This window comes from Mustela erminea, chromosome 16 (genome assembly GCF_009829155.1).
Source record: "Mustela erminea isolate mMusErm1 chromosome 16, mMusErm1.Pri, whole genome shotgun sequence".
Classification (NCBI taxonomy): domain Eukaryota; kingdom Metazoa; phylum Chordata; class Mammalia; order Carnivora; family Mustelidae; genus Mustela; species Mustela erminea.
In genome coordinates this window covers 11,871,593-11,895,598 of record NC_045629.1, presented here as the reverse complement: position 1 = coordinate 11,895,598, position 24,006 = coordinate 11,871,593, and the positions used below count along the sequence as shown (strand labels likewise).

General features: G+C 39.4%; 1 protein-coding gene across 3 annotated transcripts in view; it reads left to right on the top strand.

Annotated features, from left to right (window-relative positions):
* TOX (thymocyte selection associated high mobility group box) overlaps positions 1-24,006 on the top strand; it is a 297,971-nt gene that overhangs the window by 132,893 nt on the left and 141,072 nt on the right. Inside the window, exons 1-2 of one of the 3 annotated variants that reach the window (XM_032316920.1) lie at positions 15,591-15,818; positions 17,289-17,354. The exons of 1 other annotated variant lie outside the window; for it this stretch is intronic. In XM_032316920.1, coding sequence (XP_032172811.1) covers positions 15,801-15,818; positions 17,289-17,354 — 84 coding nt within the window. In that variant the 5' untranslated portion in view covers positions 15,591-15,800. Of the gene's footprint in view, positions 1-15,590; positions 15,819-17,288; positions 17,355-24,006 lie in introns of those variants that run through there. One more of the 3 variants, XM_032316918.1, reaches the window with a different exon arrangement.

Here is a 24,006-nt window from a genome sequence, read left to right as displayed (position 1 = left end):
TTCCCTTGTGCTAAATGGACAATTAAATGATTTTTATTAAATTTACACAGTTGTGCAACCATCTACAAAATCCCTTTTCAGGACATTGTTATCATCCCTAAAAGATCCTTCATGGGTTTGATGAATCTTAGTGATGAACTTAATTTAAAGATAATAGTTACATTATTCAGTGCTTACTACGATCTGGGCTCTATTTTAAACAGTTTATATGTACCGGCTCATTTAATCCTCACAAAGACCCCGTGAGATAGGCACTCCTGTTTCCCCATTTAACAGATAGAAAAATGGAGGCAGTGGTCACACTTATAGTAAGAGGCAGAGCCAGCACTGGACCCAAAGCACATTAGCCCCAAAGCTGTTGATCGTAGCCCATGCCATATTGCTTTTTAATATATACTGGCCATTTGAGAAGCCAGACAAAAATAGCCATAAGTATGTTCTTTCTTTGTTTCATTTTTACATCATCAGTATGGAGTGAGAAATTCAGCCTTAATGCAAAAATATCCATACATTTACATTCATTTCCCTTAAGTAGCTGATACTGGAAATATGAAAAATTATGAATAATTTTATATGGAACAGAATGAAGTTGGAGTCTTGGCAGTTATCTGGTTAACAAATTAGATCATCGAGACAGAAAAAAAAAATCCTGTTTGGTGGTTTAAAATATCTGGTGTAGCTGTCCACATTCATCAAATTAATAGGATAATTGCCAATTCTCTACTCTATTTTGTTCTGTATCAACATAGCCTGAAACACAAAGGGAAGTTTTTGCCCAAATGATATAAATTTAGTCACTTGCAAACATTCCTGGTCACTAACCTAGAAAGGCTGTTGGGGATACTTGGAAATGTTCCCAGAAATTCAGTTTGAGGATGGAACAGCACAAGAAATATAATTGTGGTATTGCCTCTTTATGAAATCAACTACTGACATTTTAATCCATGTAAAAGCCTGTATCTACTTACAGATATTTCTGGAAAGATATCATGTCAAATGAGCAGAGCATTAAATAGGCATGTCATTTTCCATTAACCCTTCCCAAATGTTAATTTAAGAAAAATCCAATTAATACTCAGTGTGGTAAGGACTGCAAGTGGGAGCTTAGACTAGAGGTTTTATTTTTAGCAACAGAGCTTTTGGGAGGTAGACAGAGGCAGCACTAGCTAAAAAGAATCCTCTTAACTCTAAGTGTATAGACAAAAAAAAAAAAAAAAAAAAAATTTTTTTAAATGTCACCAGTATAGCTCTTTTACTACATGATATACTGTAGTGGTGGATATGTGTCATTATGCATTTGTCAGAACCTATGGAATATACAGCACCAAGAGTGAGCCCTAACGTACACTGTGGGCTTTGGGTGGTAATGATGTGTCAGTGGAGGTTCATCAATTGTAACAAACGTACCCTTGCAGTGTGGGATGTCAATAATGGGGGTGAGGGGGGAAGGGAGCAGGGGTGGGGGAGGTTGTGCACTGGTGGGGATGGGGAGTATATGAGGACTCTTGGTGGTTTGCACTCGATTTTTCTATGAACTGAAAACTGATCTAAAAACTAAAGCTTATAAGTAAAAAAAAAAAGCTCCCTGAAAAAAACAAGTCTATTAATATATGCTTTTCTATTTAGGAACAAATAGTAGTATTTAAATGCTTAAAAACCTCAGGTAGTGTACTTCTGCTAAGATTATCAGAGGATCTAGCAACCAGATTTCTTGCCTTCTTCATTAGCATTATTCAACCAGTCTGAGACGTGGGTTCCAGCAGCCTGGGTGTTTACTATTTTCAAGGTGTGGAAGAGAACCCAGGCTAACTTTTCTGAGAGTTCTGCCTTAGGTAGATTCCGTTTTCTCTGAACACTTCTCATTTGCTGTGTCTTCTGATTCCACTAGAATTGTAGTGGCCCTAGGCTCCACTTTCCCACTCCTAGTTAGCCACTTTGTGAATGTCTGAGACCATCGAAGATCCCATAGCCTGAGGTGCCTAGGTGGCTCAGTCGTTAAGCATCTGCCTTCAGTTCAGGTCCTGATCCAGGGGTCCTGGGAAAAACCCCATATCAGGCTCCCCGCCCTGTGGGAGTCCTGCTTCTCCTCTCCTGCTTCCCCTGCTTGTGTTCCCTCTCTCACTGTGTCTCTCTCTGTCAAATAAATAAATAAAATCTTCATAAATAAATAAATAGCTTTTCCTTACCAGACCCATCCATTCCTCAGACACTCCCCTTCATGTCCAACCACCACATTCTAAGTGAATGAAATTCACAATGTTATTAAACCAATAGAGGCACTATTGGGGTGATAAGCATGCTGCCTAAAAAACCGGGAATACATTCCAAACTCAGAAGACTTATTAATTAATTTTAGATTAATTGCTCTTGCTCTGGAAGAAGATTATTTGGTCCCAGGCTTCCCTTTCTTAGAAAAATTGAAGAGATGACTCATATTTACTTTATATATGATTTATATTTGTTTAAAATATTGTTTTTAAAATTTGCTTAAAATTTTGGGGGGAGATAGGTTTTGGAGATAGGTTTTGGTTAATAGTACATAGCCCAATATCATATCATGTTATATATTCATATTTATCTCTCAAAGAATAATGTATAGGCCCCCTTGACATCTAAGACTTTTCAAAAAATAGTGGGCATTGCGAATTAGATATAACGGCTTTTTATTTCTATAAAGTATGGTCGTTTTTAGACAGACTGATATGTGGAAATACTCATTGTCTTAAGAACTACACGAAACACAGTGGTGGAATTTCAATTTCATTTATAAAATTAATACTTCCATCTACTCAGAATACTAATGGTTTTAATGAAGACACAGCATCTTGCAAACAAATAATTAGTTTTGTGCATGAAAGGATAAATAGAATTCCAATTAACAAATTGCTAATTTTTCTTAGAGCTCTCAGGTTTCAACCGTGACAAGTAGAAGTTTTTATGTGTAATTTGAAGAATTAATTTTGTTTTTCTGCGGTTACCCAGAGTAACTGTAACTCCAAAGTATATATAATAGAGTGTATGTTTATTTCAAATTAGTGAAATTGTAAGCGTGGGGCGATGGTTTTTAATTCTCGGTTTTGAAGACCATGCCCAGAGCACCTGGAATAGGGTTGTTAGATCTTCAAGAGCTCAGTGATGTCATTGCATTGAAAAAACTATTTAGGCCATATGTAAATTTTTTTAAGTAGATGATTTAATTGATGTAGGATTTGAGCTACCTTTATTACTTAAGTGAGTCATTTCATCGTTGATTTCATCTCTCATCTCACAATTTCTCATGAAAATGACCAAAACATCAAACTTGACACGCTTCAAACACCAGGGTTTCTCCGCAGCAACACTGTTCATATTGGGGCTGGATAATTCTTTTGTAAGGAGGCTAGTCTGTGTTTTGTACAATGTACAGAGACATTCTGGCTCCACCCACTAGATGCTGGTAGTACTGCTTCTGTCCTAACCCAAAGCGGGGATGGGGGGAGTTGGGGGTGAGGGGGAGGGGCGGTGTGGGGGTGAGGCAAATCACCCCCAGCTGAGAAACACTTCCATAGAGAATGTGGGTTGCTTTTTATATCTATCACGATATTATTAAATAGAATGAGCAAAGCTAGGGTCAAGCAATCAGAAAAAAATATATCAAAACAAAACTCGAATCCACAAAGATCCAAGGAAATGCTAATACCCATCTAAATAATGGAATTGCTTCATCTATATAGTTGGTGTGGTTGTCATCACAGAATCCTTCTATTAAATCAACCTTACACCTTTAAGAATGATGGACTGAAAAACGTCTTCAGTGACTGCTAATGGATGAAGTAGAAAGAGAAGTTGTGGAGAAAATAGCAGATGTAGGAAGCCTCAGAGACTTCCTAAAAATGCATATCCACAAGCCCTTTCCTTTTCAACAGTGTAAAAATGCAGTTTTTGAAAGCACAGCTTACAATCTACATAAAGGTAGGAATGTACGTGTTTTGAGAAACTACATTAGCTTTTGGAACCGCTAGTCCAAATATGTTGTTACAAATGTAGTTTCATTGCCTGAAAATGGGATGCAGTGGGGGCATCTCAAAATATGGATTTTACATATTAGATGCAAGATAGTTTCCTATCACATGTCCAAAGAGTTTTGTTGCCTATATTATGTACAATGGGCAATGGACACTATAATATAACTTTCTGAAGATCAAGTTAGCTCTGAAGGAAAGACAACATCGTTCTGCTTTTAAAATAAAAATCCATCTTGGATTATTTGATCTTGCTCTAATGTTTAGTTTCCATTCTCTTCTGACTTCAATACATGTTTAAATTATTTGTTTCAATTTGAATATCTTAAGTAACATTGAAGGATTTCTTAGTGACAAGACTCATTAGATATATTTAAAATATGTTCATTTTGCTCAGAATATTCAGAAGGCATTTCAAACAAAAAAAGTCCTGAGACCACTTAATCTAACATTAATATTAATTTACTTAATGGTTATAAAAATGTATTATTCCAGAATTGTTCATAGCAAATAGGAAATGTGCAAAAAGTATTAATAATGTAAAGTTCCTTATAGAAAGTGAAATAATAGGTTACAGGCAGTAGAGATTACATAATTACTTTGAGGTGAGCGTTATAAGGAACATTGACTGATTACTGAAACAGCCTAAGTATCTCGCTGAGTTATGCAACTGGTGAACCAGAGCAGAAATTGTTATATAGCTCCATAAAATACAATGAGCGATTGTTATCTTGTGGGTAATTTAATGCTTAAAGCTAATAAGCTATGAAAAACAAAATGCTATAGGAGACCTATGTCATTCTATATCTTACTACTATATATTTAAGTATAACTTTGCATTTTTTTATGCCAGAACAGTCTGAAATCTTCATTTTATGGCAATAAATTCACTTGAAGCAAGTTTAGTGACTGTGATATAAAGTAGTTCATTCTGACTGGGTAATAGTTTCTCTGCAAATTAAGAGAGGCATTCCGTTGTACTTTGCATTTTCAGACCACTCCTAATAAATAAATAATAAATAAATATGTAATAAATATGTACATATGTAAAGAACATGTTTATGGGCACATAGATACACACGTGATGCTCTATAAAGTTTTCATTTATTGGGTGATTACACTACTGTTTTCTCTTGTCTACTCCATTACTTTGACTTAATATTTAAGGTAGGGAGGCACACTTACAAGGAGAGTGATTACAAAATAATGTCTGCCTATCACTTTCTCTATTAAAGACCTGTTCGCAGGTGAACTTTGTTCATATTAAGCCTGATTTTGCACTGCTTTCTGCCCATCGATCTTTCCAACAAACGACGGAAACAGTCCAATAAACTCACCAGAAGGCAGAAGTACCATAGTTTCCAGAATGTAGTACACTGTTTTTATGTTTAGTGCTCTGTCATTATCAATATATCAGATTCTGAATCTGAAATAATTCTGTCATTTTCTGTCTATATATATATATATATATATGCATATGTATGTGTGTGTCTATGTGTGTGTGTGTGTGTATATATATATTCTGTCATATATAAATCTGTCATTATCAATGTATCAGATTCTGAATCTGAAATAACTACACGAAGAGCATATACAAGACCGGTCTGTTAAGAGGTGTCTGAACGAGGACTCCTATCAGGGTCTTCTCATCTCAGACCCACTGCATGATGGAATCGCTCCTACATTCGGTCCTATTCTGCCAAGCCTCCCAGGGAGCAAGAGACCCTGGATTACTCCCAGACCACATGGGGAAAGGGGAGGAATGCCTTGCATTCCGTCTGCCAATCCGGTCGCTTTGCATTAGCATGCCGGTATAGATCTGGAGAAGATTCAGAGAGCAAACTGTTCACCAGCAGCCTGACGTCAGCCTGAAAAAAGGGAACTAGTGGGCGCTAGAGCCGCGTGGGCACAGTCTGCCCACTGGAGCTGGTCTTGCCTCCTTGGTCCCATGAAGATGTTGGCGATTATCTAAGATCTCACAAAGCTGACTTTTCAAATGATTCCGACGAGAGCGAGGGAAGAAAGGTTTTGGCCCCCGAAGGACAGGAACGAAGGGAAAGCTAGAGTGGGATCTGTTTTGCAGAAGGTGTTGCCCAGGGACGCCGGGGGCGCGGCTATTTTCCTGGCTAGAAAGTGATTTGGAAACAAAAGCGCACGGAATGAACGCTGCTGCGGAAGAACAGAATGGCGAGAGAGCAGAGATGATTTTCGTTCTCGCGATATTGCACTGAATTTATTTAATCCTTCGTCTCTGTCCTTTTGGAAATAACGGGTTTGGCCTATGCTCAGTGCCTGGGATAGAAAAATCAATAGGAAGGCCCCTGCCCTCAAAGAGTTCACAGTCCAGTGTAGGAGACAGGCCGTGCAACAACGGCAGTGCAATCACTTAGAAGCTTCAGGAAAGCACTAGATGCCGTCGAGAACTTGGGTTGGCACAGAGGAGGGAACCTTAAATCATTGGCCATTTTAGGGCGGGCTTACCTTAAGGCGGGAAGAGACATCTTGGTTGGGAAAGTGCAAGTTTATGCCTTTTGTTCAGTCGGAATGGTTCAGTCCCTCCTTTCACACCCAGAATGTAACGGGTTGGTTGTGCAACTCCCTGATCATCTTCACTATTGCCAGGAAAACAGGAAAGGGAATAACAGGAAGTGGGATGTGAAAAAGGTTTTCCAAACAGAGGCAGTGATAGAAGTAGTGGCGGAGATTTTTTGGGCCGTATGTAAAGTACTATGCAATGAGGAACTCTAGGGTGCATCTTGGGTGACCAAAGATGCAGTTGGGAATGAGGTTAACAATGCTTAACACTTGGCCTGGCACCAGCCCAGGGTCTTTCTGGGTGGACATCATCCATGTACAAGTGGTAGAGCCATTCTCCTCATGTGTTTGAAACTAAAGAAGTGGACATTCACTTAAAAATCTGAGCTAGTAGTGAAGAATTTTAGTACGTGGCCGGGGAGAAGGAAGTCTAGTGTAATGCACTGATCTTGGCATCATGTAGGGTATCATGCAGTAGAGAGAAAGGTAAGAGACTCACTTCGTGTATCTGTTAGTCATGTGTGTGGTGCTGGGTGCTTCCCCCGGGAAGCCTGGTCTTCATGACAGCCCCACGACAGGGCCATGAACGCTCACAGGGGCCACGTCTTCCCAAGTTCACAGCTACCGAGTGGCAAAGAGGGGGTCCGAAATGCCACTCTGAATCATTTGACCCTGTGGTTTTTGTAACATGCCTCCTGCCTCTGCTGACGGCTCTGGTTTGGTTAGCACTGACTCTGGAGTAAAGCGTGTTCTTGAGGAAATGCCCATCGTCGGTCAGTGGGTACCATCACAGAAATAACAGAATAAAGGCTGCTGTCCTCATAGATCTGGAATTGGTTATGCTATTCGATCATGCCACATTTATGTTGGGATTCCTAAAACTTGAATGTTGATTGAGCCTTTTCTTTGGCCAGGCTCTTGTTTCCCTTGAGCTGACTTTTCCCGTAGGATGATTTTCCGCCATCAGACCAGAACAGAGACTCTGCCCCACTCCTTTAACTGACTCAATTCCTTAAGGCTCTCTGTCCTTGTTGATGAAGGACATGAGTACAGCCTGCCTCACAGGATTAAAGCAGTAAATATACATGTGTGCACTTGTTACACAAGAAGCAGAAAATTCATGTTACCTGCTGTCACCGAGACTGGGGGCTGACACGTAGTAGGTGCAACATGAGATGTGTTCAATGAATGAATGAATAACTACCATATTTTTATCTGGGACTGTGTCAGTACCATTGAATTTTGAAAGGTGTTTTTTTGTTGTTGTTGTTGTTTGTTTGTTTTTTAAGATCTTATTTATTAATTTATTTATTTGAGAGAGAGAGAGAAAGACTAGGGAGGAGGAACAGAGGAGAGGGAGAAGCAGGCTCCCCGCTGAGCAGGGAGCCTGACACAAGATGCCTACCCCGCATCCCAGGATCCTGAGATCATGACCATTGCCGAAGGCAGACACTTCACCAGCTGAGCCACCCAGGTGCCCCAGTACCATTGAATTTTAATGGGCCAGTGAGATCAGGCTGAACTGCTTACCCCAGATCTTCCCATGTGGTGATAGTTTCTTCTCTCAATTTTTCAACAAAAGAGCATCATACGGTGCCATTCCAGAAAATAAAACAAAGGAGACCAATCACTTCTCACTATGCAGGATAAATAAGGTTTAGATTAGAAGCACGCAAGCTGTTTCCAGCAAGAAGACGTGTAGTTTCAGATCTGACATGTTTCTGACAAAGGAGGATGAAGGACTGAGGAGAATGCTACCAAAAAAAACAAAAAAAGAAAGAAAAAAGAAAAAAAAAAAGAAAAAGAAAGAAAGATAGTCAAATGAGAGTGCAGGACGATCTAAGGGGAATAGTTCGAACTACTATAAACACGTAGACAATAAAAGAAACTTTGGAATGGAAACTCTGTAGATGCATATAATGCATATGCCTTGGGAAGGGGGATGTCTTCTGCGCAAAGCCTTAAGCTAATGCAGGGAAAATTATGCCATAAGCTTCAGAAAAATGTGGATAAGTCGGCAGGGAAAGTCACATGAGATCACGGATTAAATATCAAAGGAGGTTATGCAAAAATAGATATAACTGAATAGTATTTGAAGATGTTAAAGAAAAGTTAGGGAAATATACTCCTTCTGATAATAACAAAATGGATTGAGTGACTTCCCAGGTTTCCCAAAATGACAGATATATGCCAAATAGAGCTTTGCTTCCTTTCACAGTGGACAAACTCAGACTCAATAACCTCAAGGATTTAATCCAGTTTCTTAAAATGTCATTATGCTTCTATTTGGAAAACAGAAACTCTCTGTCTCTTGAAAAAAATTAATGTCAAATACAATCTTGAAAAGAAGAAAAGAATGGATATAAACTAAACATCTTGTATTTCTAATTGGTCAAGTCTGCCCTGAAAATACCAGAATATATTTCAACACCTGTCCTACCATTAGGAGATTTTAATTACCATAAATCTATTCCTGTCACATCATTGTTATATTTAAACACAATGTTATTTTCTGAGTAATAATAATAGGGAAGTGAGAATCTCCATCTTAATAAATCTGTACCTTCCTATTTGTATTTTTATTTGGTACTACTACTTTTAATTTCAAAATTATTCAATAATTGTTTGTCCTCAAATCTTTTTTAAAAGTTTGTGTAAGCCACTCAGGGGTCACCTAACCAGTCTATAACTTCTGTTAATCACTTTCATAAATCCATCGTGCACGTCTCCTAACTTTACTAATACTCTGAACTTCTGCTAGTCTCTTACATTCTTCTTGTTTTGAAAGAAATATTCTTTTGTTTTTCCCAGAAAGGGGCATGATCTTCCAGACCAGACACATGTAGAAAAATACTCTCACTTTTTTTTCTGTGCATGTCAGATACTAAATACGCTTGCCGTGCTTAAGAAGGAAGACTAGCAATAAAAGAGCCAGCCCCCCAAAAGTGATGACTTTCATACTTTTCATTCCACATCTATGCAGGATTAGGAGCTGTGGTAAATGAGGTGAGAACTGATATCATGTGGAAATAGTGAGCTTAGGTTAAGGATTGCCAGCAAGTTTGAATGTACTTCTCAAATTGTTCCCTTACTGCATGGATTCAGAAAAATTTGTCTAAAACATGACAAGTTAAAGGAATGTTCTGAACCGATCATTTGAAACGACACTAGTTTCAACTGAACAGTGTAGTTTTACAGCTTTATGCTTTATAGAGATTCAGAAATTACTTGGGAATTCATTTCAAAAATAATATTCCTACCTGGAATCAGAAATCATTGCTCCTGATTTTCTAATATCACACACTTTGTGGAGGAAGGCCTTTTGGTTAAAACCATGCGTGTTTTCAATCATTTAAACTTATTTCCATTAGACTCACTAGAATGGAGTTGGACTGATAGTTAAGCTTCTATCCCATACATTCTTTGCTTTCTTAAATAATGCATAATGAAAATGTATTGCTTTGTATTGGAAGGTGGGGGTTAATGAAGATTTCTAGAAACTTGCTTTTTTTTTTTTTTTCTTTCAAACGGAGTGATGTTTTCACGATACAGGAAAATCTTTGGCCTCTTATTTATTACTATTTCATAAGTTTGTTTCGGTCTTTGCCCAGGAATTGAAAAGAGAATTAATGATTTTTTTTTTTTAAGATTTTGTTTATGTATTTGTGTGTGTGTGTGAGAGAGAGAGAGCAAGCATGAGCAGGGGGAGGGGCGGAGGGAGAAGCAGACTCCCGGCCGAGCAGGGAGCCTCATGTGGGACTCGATCCCGGGACCCTGGGATCATGACCCGAGTCAAGGACAGATGCTTAACTCACGGAGCCACCCAAGTACCCCAGAATTAATGATTCTTAAATATAATGAAAGTGGGATAAAGATGGGATCAGATTCGTGCAGCTGTGCTCCTAAGAGCACCATCGCCTACTGCGTACGACGGGGCACTGTCCTCGTTGTCCAGAAAGCAGAGCCTGTAGTGAAAGATCACGTGTTAATGCTGGGAGGACGGGCCCAGGGAAACTCCGATGAGGTAGAAAGGAAGCGAGAGGGGAAATGAGGAGACGGGGAAAGCAAATGGTGAGGCACATATTTCCAAACTGTCAGAGCTTTGCAAAAAATCCCTCCTGGTTTCTGTACACGAGGGGCTTCTCTAAAGAGGTTCCAGGGAATGTTCAGGTCAGTCCCCTCTCCTGGGTCTCCTTTCCTCCACACTCTCAGGACAGGTAGCTCAGCCCTTCTGCATGGGCTCTGGGGGAAAGCAGAACTTCTTTGTCTCAAGCCCAGGTGCAGAGCCACCTGATGGAAGCTGGTAACAGGCTTGGGGCTCCTCAGTCACTAGCTTTGGTGGCAGCAGAAGCAGTCAGTCAGGGTTTCAGGACTATGGGCACCGTATCATCCAGTCCTGAAAGCTAAGTCAAAGCAGGCTGAGAAGACCTGGGCTGGGGCACATGTGACTGGATGTAGGTCTCAGACAAGTGACTTACCTCGTTTGTGCCTCAGTGTTGTCATCTGTAAAATGGGAAGTAAAAAGAGTCACCATATTACAAGATAATTAGAAAAACTAACTGCCTTAAAACATTTGATGTGATTCGAAAGTGTCTGAAAGGTGAGAAAAAGTGGCTTGAACCATCATGGCACCACGATCTTAAGTACGGAGCCTATACTTAAAAGAAGGTACAGGTGTGGGGTTGAGTTATAGGTTTATGCACAGCATTATTATTATTATTGAAAATTCAGTTCCCGAAGCTAACCAAAGCAAGGTGATAGACAAGTCTTCTTCCAAATAAACCTATCATGAGGACAAAAATGAGATATAAATTCAGTTCAAAAAAAAAAAAAAAAAAGAGCCAGATTCTATGTTCTGGGCACAGTATTTGAGTTGTGGGTCCACTACTCTCTCTCTGCCTTCCAATGGCCAAACCTTCCCGGCAGCCTGGCTCTGCCGGGATCTTATTTCTTCCCTGTGCCTTTCACAATCACCAGAGTTTTTTACCGCTCGAGTTCAGGTGATGGGAGTCTGAGGGAAAGGGGTTCTCTTTCCTGTTTCAGCTCTGTGTGCTCTCTGGTTGTAACCTGCATCCATTCAAAACCCCAGCAGAGAACTGCTTTCTTTGCTCAGGGTGCTGATAGCCTGTTTTCGGCTCCTTCTCCTTTCCTTTCCTTTCAGTGCGAGCCACACTGTTCCCGCCCTTGTGCTCAGGACTGGTAGCTTTCAGCCCGGCTCTGCCTGGAGGCATGTTACTTTAGACTATCTTGCATCAACACAGTCAGCCTTGAAGCGGAAAGATAAATAAACACAGATTCCCTCTCCTGCGTCCAGGGACCCTGTACCTTGAGAATGGGAGGCTGGGTAGTAAGTGTAGGAGTTTGCCTTGCTCTGTTTTTATTGGCTACATTGTTGCTGGGCATGTGAACCACACTGAGAGCTATTGTTTGTTATCACCCCTCATAGCAGCTTTCAAAATGCTTTGGGTCAATGAAACAACAAAAGTCTTTGACTTCATTGCTCCCAACTTAAGTTATTTCTTCCAATATTCAAAAGGAGGAGGGGGGAAAGATGACTTATAATCTTATATTGAGCCAAGGAACGCGAAAATAGATACTTTATTTTGAGGCGATTGCCCTCACTTATGATTTATTATAATGCATCTTCTCAGAAATGTCAAATAAACACCCTGATATAAACATTTCTAATTTTAGCTCTTAAAAAAAAAAAATCAAGGTATCAAATATTCCTTCAGAAAACACCCAGAAATGTAAGGTTTTCCCTTTTATAGGGAGTACAGTGCGACACTGTTCCATGGGTTCTGTTAGGTTCTCCTCCACACCCACCCGAGAGCAGTTTTCTGGGTTTTCCTCTAATGGTTTCCCTAAAAAGATCCCATTTCCTGTACCAATGCCAATGATTGATTTATAGTTTCCATTCTGCCTTTGATTTTTTCTGGTTTTAGTGGTTTGGGTAACCTCATACTGCCCATTTCTGCTCATCATTCACTAGGTTCAGACAGTGTTGGATGTCTGCTCTCAGTTTTTAAATAGAAGATATAATAACTACCTAGTTTGAAAAGCTCTTTGGGATTATGGGTTCGGTTAATATCCTCTAAAAACAATTTCAAAATACTGTAGTAGAAGATTATAAATGACTTTTTATGTGATTGCCTCCCCTGGTGCTTTGAAATAAAAACACAATAAAGAGTCTAAAAGCAGTTGGTCAGAAAGGCTAATCCTGAGTTGATGCCATTTACACTTAGATTTGAATAAGCCAGCCTCTTTATTCTTTCAGACTTTGCTTCAGGTTTTAAATTGAGAATACATGGAAATTAAAAGTCCTAGTATGCCTAGATATAGTTTTGAAAAGTTATAATGCCTGAATTCCATTGATTTCTAAGAATAATAACTGTGATAAACATGAGGAGTAAGGAAATATAATTACTTATTTTTAATAAAACAATTTTATTGTGACAGTTATTAACAATGTTCATCTAATATGTGGTCCCAGGTAAAGCAAAGCCAGGTCATTAATGCAATAAGGCAGATGTTGTCCCTTTGAGATTGTGTGCTATGCATCTAGGCCGTCGAGAAATACAAAGAGTCATAGAGTCTCATCCCCCGGTTTTATGATTGATGGAGTATAAAGCAGCGTGTCCTTGTGGCAAAGTCTTCTACTAGGAATCCAGACCTTGAGTCTAGTCCCAGATAGACCATGTGACCAATAAAAATTCTGTTTTTCCAATCATAAAGGGAGAGGTTCAGCTCGGAGGCCTTCAGGGATCTTTCCAAGACCGAAAGTCTAGAGCTCTCTGCACTACAATTCCACTTCAAATGACATGTGCCCACTACACAGGACGTAGTCTAAGGAGGGTCCATCCACGCAAGGCCTGCTGGGAACCCTGGAAACAGCTCCTGGAGGGAGTGTGGGTAGGGAGAGTTGTGAACAGTACGCCAGTGACCTTAACCTGATGGGACTTGTGCGTGGTGAGGACGTAGGGTCTGGAGGGAGAGGGTCTGGGATCATGGCCCAAGACTTGGTCCAACCACAAGGAGTCCTGACACAGGTATGCATTTTTGTTTGGTAACTCAAAAGTCTTCAGAAAGAGGACATATGCTCATTTACAGCTAGGTCTTTTGATTCTTCACCAATCTATATGTTTTTTAATTATATAAAAATCTTAAGGAAGAGCTATAGCTAACATTTAAGTAATGGTGTCCTAGGGATTTCTGTACGTTCTTTTAAGAACTTTCTGCTCCTAGAGTAATCCACAGTTGACCCCTTTCCAAAGCCTTCAAACCATTCTCTAAAAGTTGAATCTTCTTTCTCTTCTCAAGTAATCACCTTCTCTAGGAAAGTAATTTATTTAATCAAGCAAGTATTACTTAATTTTTCATAACTAGACATTTCCTGAGGGTGAACTATGTGCTGGCCCTAAGCTATAGAGACACTAAAGATAACTAAGATGTGCAGTGTGTCTGGTAGCTCCCAGCTCAGTCCCGTTAGTCTCCTAATAACAAAACCCATCTGGAACCAGAGGGCTCCCTGGGGGTGCCCAGAGGCAGGAAACAGCCTAGCCCTAACCAAGGGAGACCACGGGGTATAAGAAAATACCAAAGGGTGTAAGAGACATGTAAGAGCAAGTGGAAGGGAAGAAAGGCATTCTGGATGAAGAGCTGTGAACGGATGTGGGTTGTACTGAGACACAGTGAGTCCAGGGACTCTCACAGCAACAGCAACATGGCTTCTGTTCCCTTAGAAAGCAGGCATATCATGAAACAGATGTCATCCCTTCTTGTGTTTTTACATCGGAGGTCCTCTAGAAATAAGCTTTCAGAGCTTCTTAGTTAGGGTGCACCAGAGAAACAGAACCAACAGGACATGTGACTTACTATAATTGTCCCATTTGATTGTGGAGGCTGGGAAGTCCAAAACAAGTGGAGAAGCTGGAAAGGGGAGCCCATGCTATAGTTTCAGTACAAAAGTTGGCAGGCTTAAGGCCTAAGAAAAGCTGATGTTTCAAGTCAAGACTGATGACAGAAAAAGACTGTTGTTCCAGTTCAGTCAGTCAGGTAGGAGGAGTTCCTTCTCACTCTCAGGAGAGTCAGCCTTTTTGTTCCGTTTAGGCCTTCAACCGATTAGATGAGGCCCACCTCCCAACAGGGAGGGTGGTCTTCTTTACTCATTCTACCAATTCAAATTTTAATTTCATCCAAAAATACCCTCACGGACACACCCAGAATGATATTTGACTGACTATCTTGGCACCCTGGGGCCCCATCCAGGTGACACAAAGTAAACCATCATCCTACCTCCTCTCAATATTTTAAGGCTTAATTATAAATTATCTGGCAATATTCCACCAGCCTGATTACTAAATTGGCAGCTCACTATGACTCTTGGTTTTTTTGGAAGCCTCACAGGGCCATAGAAATTCCGGACAGTATCTCGGGATCGAGATATCGCCAACACTCTGCTTTAATAGTTTATCGACACGGTTTCCAGAACTGATAGCTAACTCATCATTGTAATTCAGAATCTATATGTTCTGATGGTTAAGTGCGTGTCCTAGAAGGTCGGCTCTTGAAGCTTGAGCATCTGTAGCTTAAATTCTCTGTGCCTTTGTGTCTTTCTTGGTAAAATGTAGGTAATAACCCCAATGTATTAATAATCCCCAACTGCTGGTTGTTGTGAAGACTGAATCCGTTAATACATATCAGTTAATACGTGGAAAGCTACAGGCAGGTGATGGGGACATGGAGCATACTCCAAAAATTAGCTATTCCCATATTCACATACCTTTTATTGTAAAATGCTGCTTCAGCCTTGGCTCAACGTTAGTTAAGCTTTGGTACTTTTTGAGGAAAGAGTCTTTATCAAGAGCAGTAACATCGGATATGCTCAATTAGCATACACTTTGGATAGACTCAAACCAAAACTTCAAAGCCTTAGTTGGCTTGAGAACAACGCCAGATTTAGAAAATGAGTTCGAGAAGATGAAATAGAAAGTAACACATTTCTAGAATATGCATAGGCCGTGGAGTATTCGATCCACTCCACTACTTCTGCTCAGTCGAGTTTGTTATAGTCAGAGAAACTGTCCATATTTTAAATGGTTCTTTGGCATCTTAACATTAAAAACATTTGCAAACAAACCAACAGCGGGTGGGGGTGGAGGAATGCTGAATGATGCTTTTTGTCAGGTTGTGAGTTCTTAGCACTAACGGGTGGATTGACCTGGGGGCTAGCCTGTCTTTGGGTGGAAGGCGTTCACCTGACTGATGGAAAAGCAGCCTTGGGTAAGTCACTTGGACTCATGACTCCTGAGCCAGATGACAAAGCAGCCAAATGTCTAGCTGGTCTTTTCTAAGTGTACTATTTCTGACTTGTCCTAACAACCCCATCATTCAGTAAGCGATTTCGTATCTGTTTAGATAAGTTTGTTCGTAGAACATGAAATACATTTGCAAGATGATGTGTGAGGAAACCCTTCAGTTCCTTGAACTTAACCTTGTGAGTGCTTCAGTGTCCTTGGGAATGTCTTTACTTGTTTCTGGGAATCTTCAGGGCACCCACCTGCTGTAGGCTCCCGTTGAGGCTGGGGGGTATCCCAGTGTTTGTACAACCCTCTTACATTAGCAGCTCATGGGTGATGGAATACAATGTCTATAACACTGTTTTCTCTTTTTGGTTGATATATAAAATATGTCCATATTGCTATGTACTTGCACCTCCATCAGTAACACTGCTCTGTCTTGAAAAGTCATTTTTCAGATTTTCAAGTTCCCCTGTCTGACATTCGTCTGGCAATAGAAGTATATTCAGAGTCAGCTCTTTGAAGCTCACTGTATTAGTCCACTTGATTATTTCCTAGGGGAAATTCTTCTTCGAACTAAAAAAAGAATGCTTTGCCCATTTATCAAATGACTAAAGATAGCCGGGGATTAAGTCTGAATGGAGTGATTACTGCTTTTGAAAACCCAAATAATGAAAAGTGTGTTATTGTTGTTGTTACGTGGCCGCTGCTTGAGCTATCCCACGGTTCTGCCTTTGTACCCCTGAGTCTCCTCCTCCCTTCTTGTTCCCGACTCGCAAATGCGTGTATGAGTTTCTGTGCATCCGTAATACCTACCTGAATTCTGTATCTCTGAAAAATTTGAGAGAGGAATGTTGAATCGCGGAGCTTGTACGTTTTTACTGGTATTCATGGTCATGATCATTCTTTGCCACGGTTGTAGCCCCACACACCTTTTGCAAGTGTTATTATAAAGTCATAAGCATTCTTCGGAAGGCTATTGCGATGAAGCCAGTTTCAGCCTGTTTTAAAAGCTCTGCACTTTTTCACTCTGAAGAGCTAAACTCAGAATGCTTTGAGCTGTGCCTTCGTGTATTTGTATAGTGTAAAGCTCCATTCATTTAATACTTCATTACAACTGAACAGCAGTCCGTATACATGGTATGCAAAATGAGCCATTTTGTTTTAAAACAGATTGCAGATGAAAGGAAACCATTCATTTCTTGCTTGCTTGCTGTAATTACTAGAGCACTAATTACTCCAAATCACTGACATCCAGGGTCAGGAAGGATGACAACAGAAACATCAAAGAAAAGATGGGGCTCACTTTGCTATGACAGATTTTCCATACTCCCAACCACAGTATTTTTTTTTTTTTTAATGGCTACTGTTTTCCAGTTTGATGGTGAAAACAGCAACAACAAACATGCACACAGTCAAGATTGCTGAATGTTTACTATTATTTCATTCGCAGTTTGACGGTGAGAACATGTATATGAGCATGACAGAGCCGAGCCAGGACTATGTGCCAGCCAGCCAGGTGGGTTAATTAATCTTCTCTGCCTTGTTTCAAATTGTAATTAAACAAATTCAAAGAGTTGCATTGCAAATGAGTAGCACTATCAGTAACTGCCGCAATCAGGAATAATCATAATTTATAAACAAAGCATTTAAGCCTTGTTTCCAGTTAATGAGATAGAGCTGATAAAACACCGGAGTTGGCATTTGTTGAAAGATACTACCCTGTTTCCTCTCCAGAATGGCAAGCAGCTGTTTTGCCAGCATGATCTTTCCTAAACAGTTGTTTTACCTTTAGGAAATAAAGTCTTTACAGGTGCGGGTTATTTGTGCTTCTGACTATAGACGAGTTAATCATTATAAGCTACACATGTCACAGATAGCTTTCATTATCAACCATTGGGGCAGTCTTCAATACAATATTACATTTATAACCAAAATCACGTGGCCGGTGAGCACTATATGGCTGCCTTCAGAATCTACTGGGTGGGTAGCTTTGCAGCCAAAATGCGCGATATGATTGAAACATTTTGAGAGCATGTTTGTATCCATTTCCCTGGGAATGGTTGACAAGGTATTTAATCATGAGAAGTGACAACAAAAGTCCAATGAAAATGTAAATGGTTACATGAAAAGTAAATTCTGGACTATTTATTTTTAGATACTTAAGACCAGACCCTTTAATCTGGTGAGGGCATTTAAAGCAAAATTGTAAGTGCCCGAAGATGCCAGCACACCATAGTATGTAAGGACATTGTAAGGAAAAATAAACACATGGATAAGTGAAAGCAAAGGGAGAGTTCGTAGGAGCATTTTGTAGATTTGGACATTTTTTTTTTTTTTCTGGAATAGCAAAACCATGGCAGTTGGAAATTTTATGTATCAGTACCTATGGCAGAAACCCTAAGACAGGAGTTTCCAGTGCCCACATAACCGCCCAGAGAGATTTGATATGATAACTAGGATGGGTGGGGGAACGGAGAACAAAAATAAAACTTCTGTTTTTCTTCATGGTGGTTGTTAGTGAATTAATCTAATGTATATGTTAGGGGTGCACTTGATGAAGCTTTGAAATTTCTCTAAGAACAAAATGTCTCGTGCTTAACTCAAAACAGAGGCAAGCCTGCCTCTCCATGAACTTTGCATTTAGAAGTCATTACCATCACTGCCTTCTCTGGCAGACATTCTGCAAACCACACGATATTGTTCAGACGAGAAGGTCATCATTAAGCTCAAAGATCCGGACTCCATTTCCTTCCATTCAACTGAGTTGATCACTTTCAGAATACCTTTGGAAGGCTGAGCCCTGCATTTACAATTCTGACTTCACTGAATTCATTCGGCTAAGTAGCCTCCGAGATCCAGAGGTAGTTGTGAATAGGACTGTTTGATTAAAAAATGAAAAATGTTACTATTAATTTTCTTCTAACCATCAATCCCCAAACTGTACTGACAAGTTTAGTATTACTATTAGATTAAAGCAACCTAGTATCATCTCTTTGGTGCCTTTAGGGTTTTGAAGTGTAAGGGCTAATTGAATTTGTTTGAAACAGTAGAAACACAAACTCAATAAATGATTGCCGTTATAAAGCAGCTGGTCCCTTTCAGAGAATCATTATGTCCGTCTTAAAGACTTTTGGATAAAAGATTGGAAATTCAAAGCATATACATCATAACAACTTGGCTTCTTAGATTTTTAAATTCAAGTACAATGGATACGGTGACGGCCCAGACTAAAATCAAACAACTAACATTATTTCTTTTAATATGTCAGTCAGGAGTACTAAGGATGTTTTAAATACCAGTGATGATTTATGAAAGAGTAAAGAGCCCCACATACTTTTTGGGTTTTGTAAAGATCTGACAGGTTTGTGTGCCAGAAGCAGACTATTTTTTAATAATGTAGCACATATGAAAATATTTTTTGAATGTGCTATTTTAAAAAACTAGACTAATGCAAGATAATATGTACTCTGGGGGGAATAAACTTTGCAAATTACATAAGTTGAATGGCCTTCGCTAAATTTTACGCTTAATATTCCTTTTGTTTACTGTAATAAAGTGTGTTCAAAAATTCATTACCTGCTATTCTTTTAGGAAATTTTAATCAATTTACCCCTTTCGGCAACCATAAATAGGATTTTAGTCATCTTACAGGGAAAAAAAATAGTTTTCTTCCTTTTCCTACATAACATCAAACATCTGCATAGTTTAGTAATCCAAGACAACTTGCCTTATAGCGTCACTCAACAATTATAATTCCTGTTCAATTTTCAAATCAGTACATGCTTTGGGACTTACAGACTAAGTTGCTAAGTAGCAACATATGGTACACTACTGCTCCTGTGATGTTGCTGCGAGCAAATAGCATAATTCTAAACTTGAAATGATTTTTATAGAAAGCCAATGCTGGAATAGCTCCAGAAATGGAAGTACACTGTAAAAATTAATGATATTCTTTTAGACAGTCCCAAAGGGCTCTTTGGCACTATCTACTGCATGCATTCTATACCTCTTAAGCTAGTGTATACAGAGCCTTAAAATTTTTTGCATATAATTTTGTAATTGATAGGCAGTTTTTAAATTGAATATACTACCTTATAATAGGCCTGACAAATATGCAATAAAAACCCATGACATTTCCACTTCTCCCTGCCTCCATTCTTGGAATATTGGCTCTTTTCTCCTCTAATAGTTTGTTCTAAGTGTGCTAGAGCTGGGTCTAGCTAGCTCAGTACTTTTATTTTATTTTATTTTTGAGAGAGTGTGTGAGCTCTGTGGGAGGGTAGGGATGGGCAGAGGGAGAGGGAGAGAGCAAATCTTAAGCCGGCTCCACATCCAGGCTGGATCCCAGTCTCACAACCCTGAGATAATGACCTGAGCCAAAATCAAGAGTTGGACGCTTAACTGACTGAGCCACCCAGATGCCGCAACAAGTACTTTAATTTAAACACCATTTAACTTTTTTTTTCTTTTTTCTTTCTTTCTTTTTTTTTTTTTTTAACTCTGCATGGAATTTGAAGCATGTGATGCGAGTTTCCTTAGTGTGTCCCCAGACCCTAGTTAAGCAGGCCCATTTTGCTTGATACTTCATGAGCTTGCAGATTCCGTCCTAAATAGTTTGTGGGAATATGTGAGCATGTTAAAGAAAGGAAAGCCAGATGTGAAGAGTAGCCAATAGTCCTTCATAAACTCACTTCTTTCTACTCTTAACCTGTCCTGTCTCTGTGACCAATATGGTAGAATATACAACAGCAAGGCAGGAGGGAATTGGGCTTCCCAACTTAGCTTTGACTCTTCCCTAGAATCTTCCGACCCCACTCAGATTCACTTGCTATGAGGCCTTTCTCTTTCCCTGAAAAAACTCTAGCCCCTTTCTCCAACCCCTGGAATAATGGTACCTTCTCTTCCTTATATGTGATTCTACTCAAGACACAAGTGTTCATTTGAATTACATACATCAAAGGAAACAGGAGTCCGACTCTCTTGATTGAAACTTTCTATGGCACCAACATTATTTATTTATGTTTAGTTTTGAATATGTGCCATTACTTTTTCTCATTCTTTCTTCTTCTGTGGAAGTTTCCAGAATATCATTTTCCATGGTTACCTGTTCCTTCTGAGCTTTCCACCCACACTGGCAATATTCCCTTCTTCTCTAGATGCAGAAATATTCTCATGCATGCCTCAGTCAGGGTGCTGTGTGAAAAAGTTGGAGAAGGACTGATCTTTTTTGTACAAGAAATAATCTTCTAATGGGGGAAATCAGAAAATTTTTCTAGTTGTCAGGTCATGGAGAAGCTTAATTCTTAAGAAAGTTACCCGATTGAACCCGATTAGATCATAAGCGTAACACCATCTACCCAGTCATCAAGACACGGACTTTGAGAGTCTCCCTTACCACTGAGCCCTGAGCGAGTGTTGTCATTATTTAGATAGTGCCGATTCTACTTTTTGGCATAACTTTTGAATCTGTTTCCTCTTTCCTTCTTCGTGACTATTGCCTGCGCTCCAGGCTCACAGTCTCTCATCAATTTCTCTCGTCTCCCCTCGCTTCCACCTTTCCATTTCTCCTCGCCCTGTTGCCAGGTGCCAAACGATCCATGTCTCTTCCCTCCTTACACACCCCAGGCCTCTCCCGGCGGAGCTGGAGTTATTGATGTACATATTTGCCCCTCTGTGACATGTAGCATACTAGAATTGGTACCCCTTTTCTTGTCTTGCCCACCTGATGGTAAGGTCTCAAAGACAGGACTCGCCCTTGTTTCTCCCTGGATCCCCTGTGCCTTGAGTGTCTGGCATTGGAAGTACACAATATTATTTGTTGAGAGACAAGAAAGTGATTAAAATATTCTGCATACATTTTTTGAAAATCATTTTAACTCTTTGGGTCTTCTGCTTGCGATGATTTTCAGTCCCGAGCTGCAGCCATTTAGCAAACCTGGCCCTGCCCATCTCATTCCAGTAGCTTCTCTCCACCTGGGGCTCATACCTCAGCACATTAACAAAAGGCACCAGCCCTCCTGTCTCCTCAGAGAGCCCAATACAAGACTCAAAGAATTAATGTCATAATAGACTAACAGGCAGTCATTCCTACAAGAATTGTTGTACTGCTGTTTGTCATAAGCAATACAGTGGCAGTGGAACCAATAAGACTCTCCAAGTTCCTCTTTGTACATGAACTTCTTTAATCTGTTAGAATTACAATGTTTTGAGATCTGCAAATGTATTAAAAGTTATATATTTTTAATTACATGTTATTCTAATGAGAAAATTCTCTAGGTTAGAGTGTAAATGAGGTATGAAAAAAGGGCCTAGAAAGCATAATATTTTAAAGAGCGTTTTTTTGGGGGAGAAAAAAAATCTCTTGACTATGGGCCATAAAATTTCCATGATTATGACATAAATTTGAACTATAAATTAGACCAATTACTTTTAGATTGGTTCCTTTTGGCAGAAATTTCAGGAGAAAAGTCAACTTGACTTTTTGACCATTGACCCAATAAAATGGCAAAGCCACCATGCTTTGAGTCATCTAGTTAGTCCAACAAAGTCTGGCATCTTAACAAGCCCAAACTAGTTACTCAAACCAGTCTTCAGCGTAACATTCAAATGATTACTCTGCGCAGTCCCGGAGGTATTCATTACAGACAAAATTGCTCTTGTTGCCTTGCATACAAGCTGAGTTTTCAATGGGAAATGAAAGGATGCCTGGAAAAATAGGCCACCTAATTAAGTTAAACTACTCTAGCATTTGGCTTGACATCTTCATTACTCAAAATTAAAAAGATGCTTCACTTGAGCACACAAGTTACAATTGTTTATGTTGTTTTCTTCCTAAATTAGCTTCTTACATGGAAGTCTGTTTTTCAGAATTATATCTTGAAATAGCTCACATATTTCTTACAGTTTATAAAAATGTCTTAATAGCTGTATGGATTCTGAACACGGGGGACATACAAATATATATCTTAGAGCTCTTGGTAGTCAAACACACATCAGTCTCTGTATATTTTCTTGATCATTTACATATTGGTGGGATTGAAACTTAGAGGACTTTTATCCACACAGACTTTATTATTATTGTTGTTATTATCATCATTATTATTAGTGGGCTCTTAACTCTGTTAGCTATAAAGGATCAGTTACATGAGAAACATGGATTCCTCAAAAAAACTTTAAGTAGACCATAAGATTGAACTGAAATTCATTTGTCCAGTAGAAGTGTTTTATATCAACCTCTCCTGCAGAGCTATTTTGGGAACATTTTGAAACATAAACACATGTGGAACACACCATCTACTGATTGCCAGTTCCCACTCATTGACACTAATGAGGCAGCTGACAGGTTAAATGTTGTGTATCATATACATTTCCAAGCTGTGGGATTTGTGAATATAAGACTCATTTTTTATTTCACAAAATGAATGTTTGTTGCTGAGTGTGCTTGAGAATTTTATGATAATTGTCTAATAGTACGTTTTTTCAAGCATTAGGGAAATGCATTTCAGTGATAAAAACGATGAAAATGGTCTGAGTGGAATAGCATTAGTGGTTAAACAGAAACAAAAACAAAAACAAAAACAAAAAACAGATTCTCCAAAACCATCAAGCTTCATTTGGAGGGCGGTTTGTTCAGTGGGCAACTGTCGAGAGACACCAAGACATTTTGGCCCTGGGAAGGGGGACTGCGACTCCGGTATACCTCCTAACCAGGATCTACAGTTGCATTTGATCCATTTTGAAACAGCCCATTGGCTTGTTCAGATTGGTACTTTGTAGATTTTTTTCTTCAGTGTATGAGCAATTATGAAAATCTCAGTGATCCTTCCTGTTAACTTTTGCAATATATAATATGCTCGATTTTTTTTGGTCTGGCACTTGCCGTAGCAAACCTGTCACTAAAGAATGTCTAAAAAATAGGTATGGTATTTCAAGTTAAGAATAGAGATATGTTGAATGATGTCATCTGTCTATGCCAACTCCATTTCCAAGACACGTACAGATTGTTCTCAATAAACACTGAAATTTTATTATGCCAATATGTCAAGTAGAAACGATTTTGCCCATTTTTAGCAAAAGGACACTGAGGCCTGGAAAAGCTGAGGTTTTTTCCACCCACCCCTATCTCTCCTGAGACCTCCTTCTTCATATCCTCACCTGCCACCTAAACA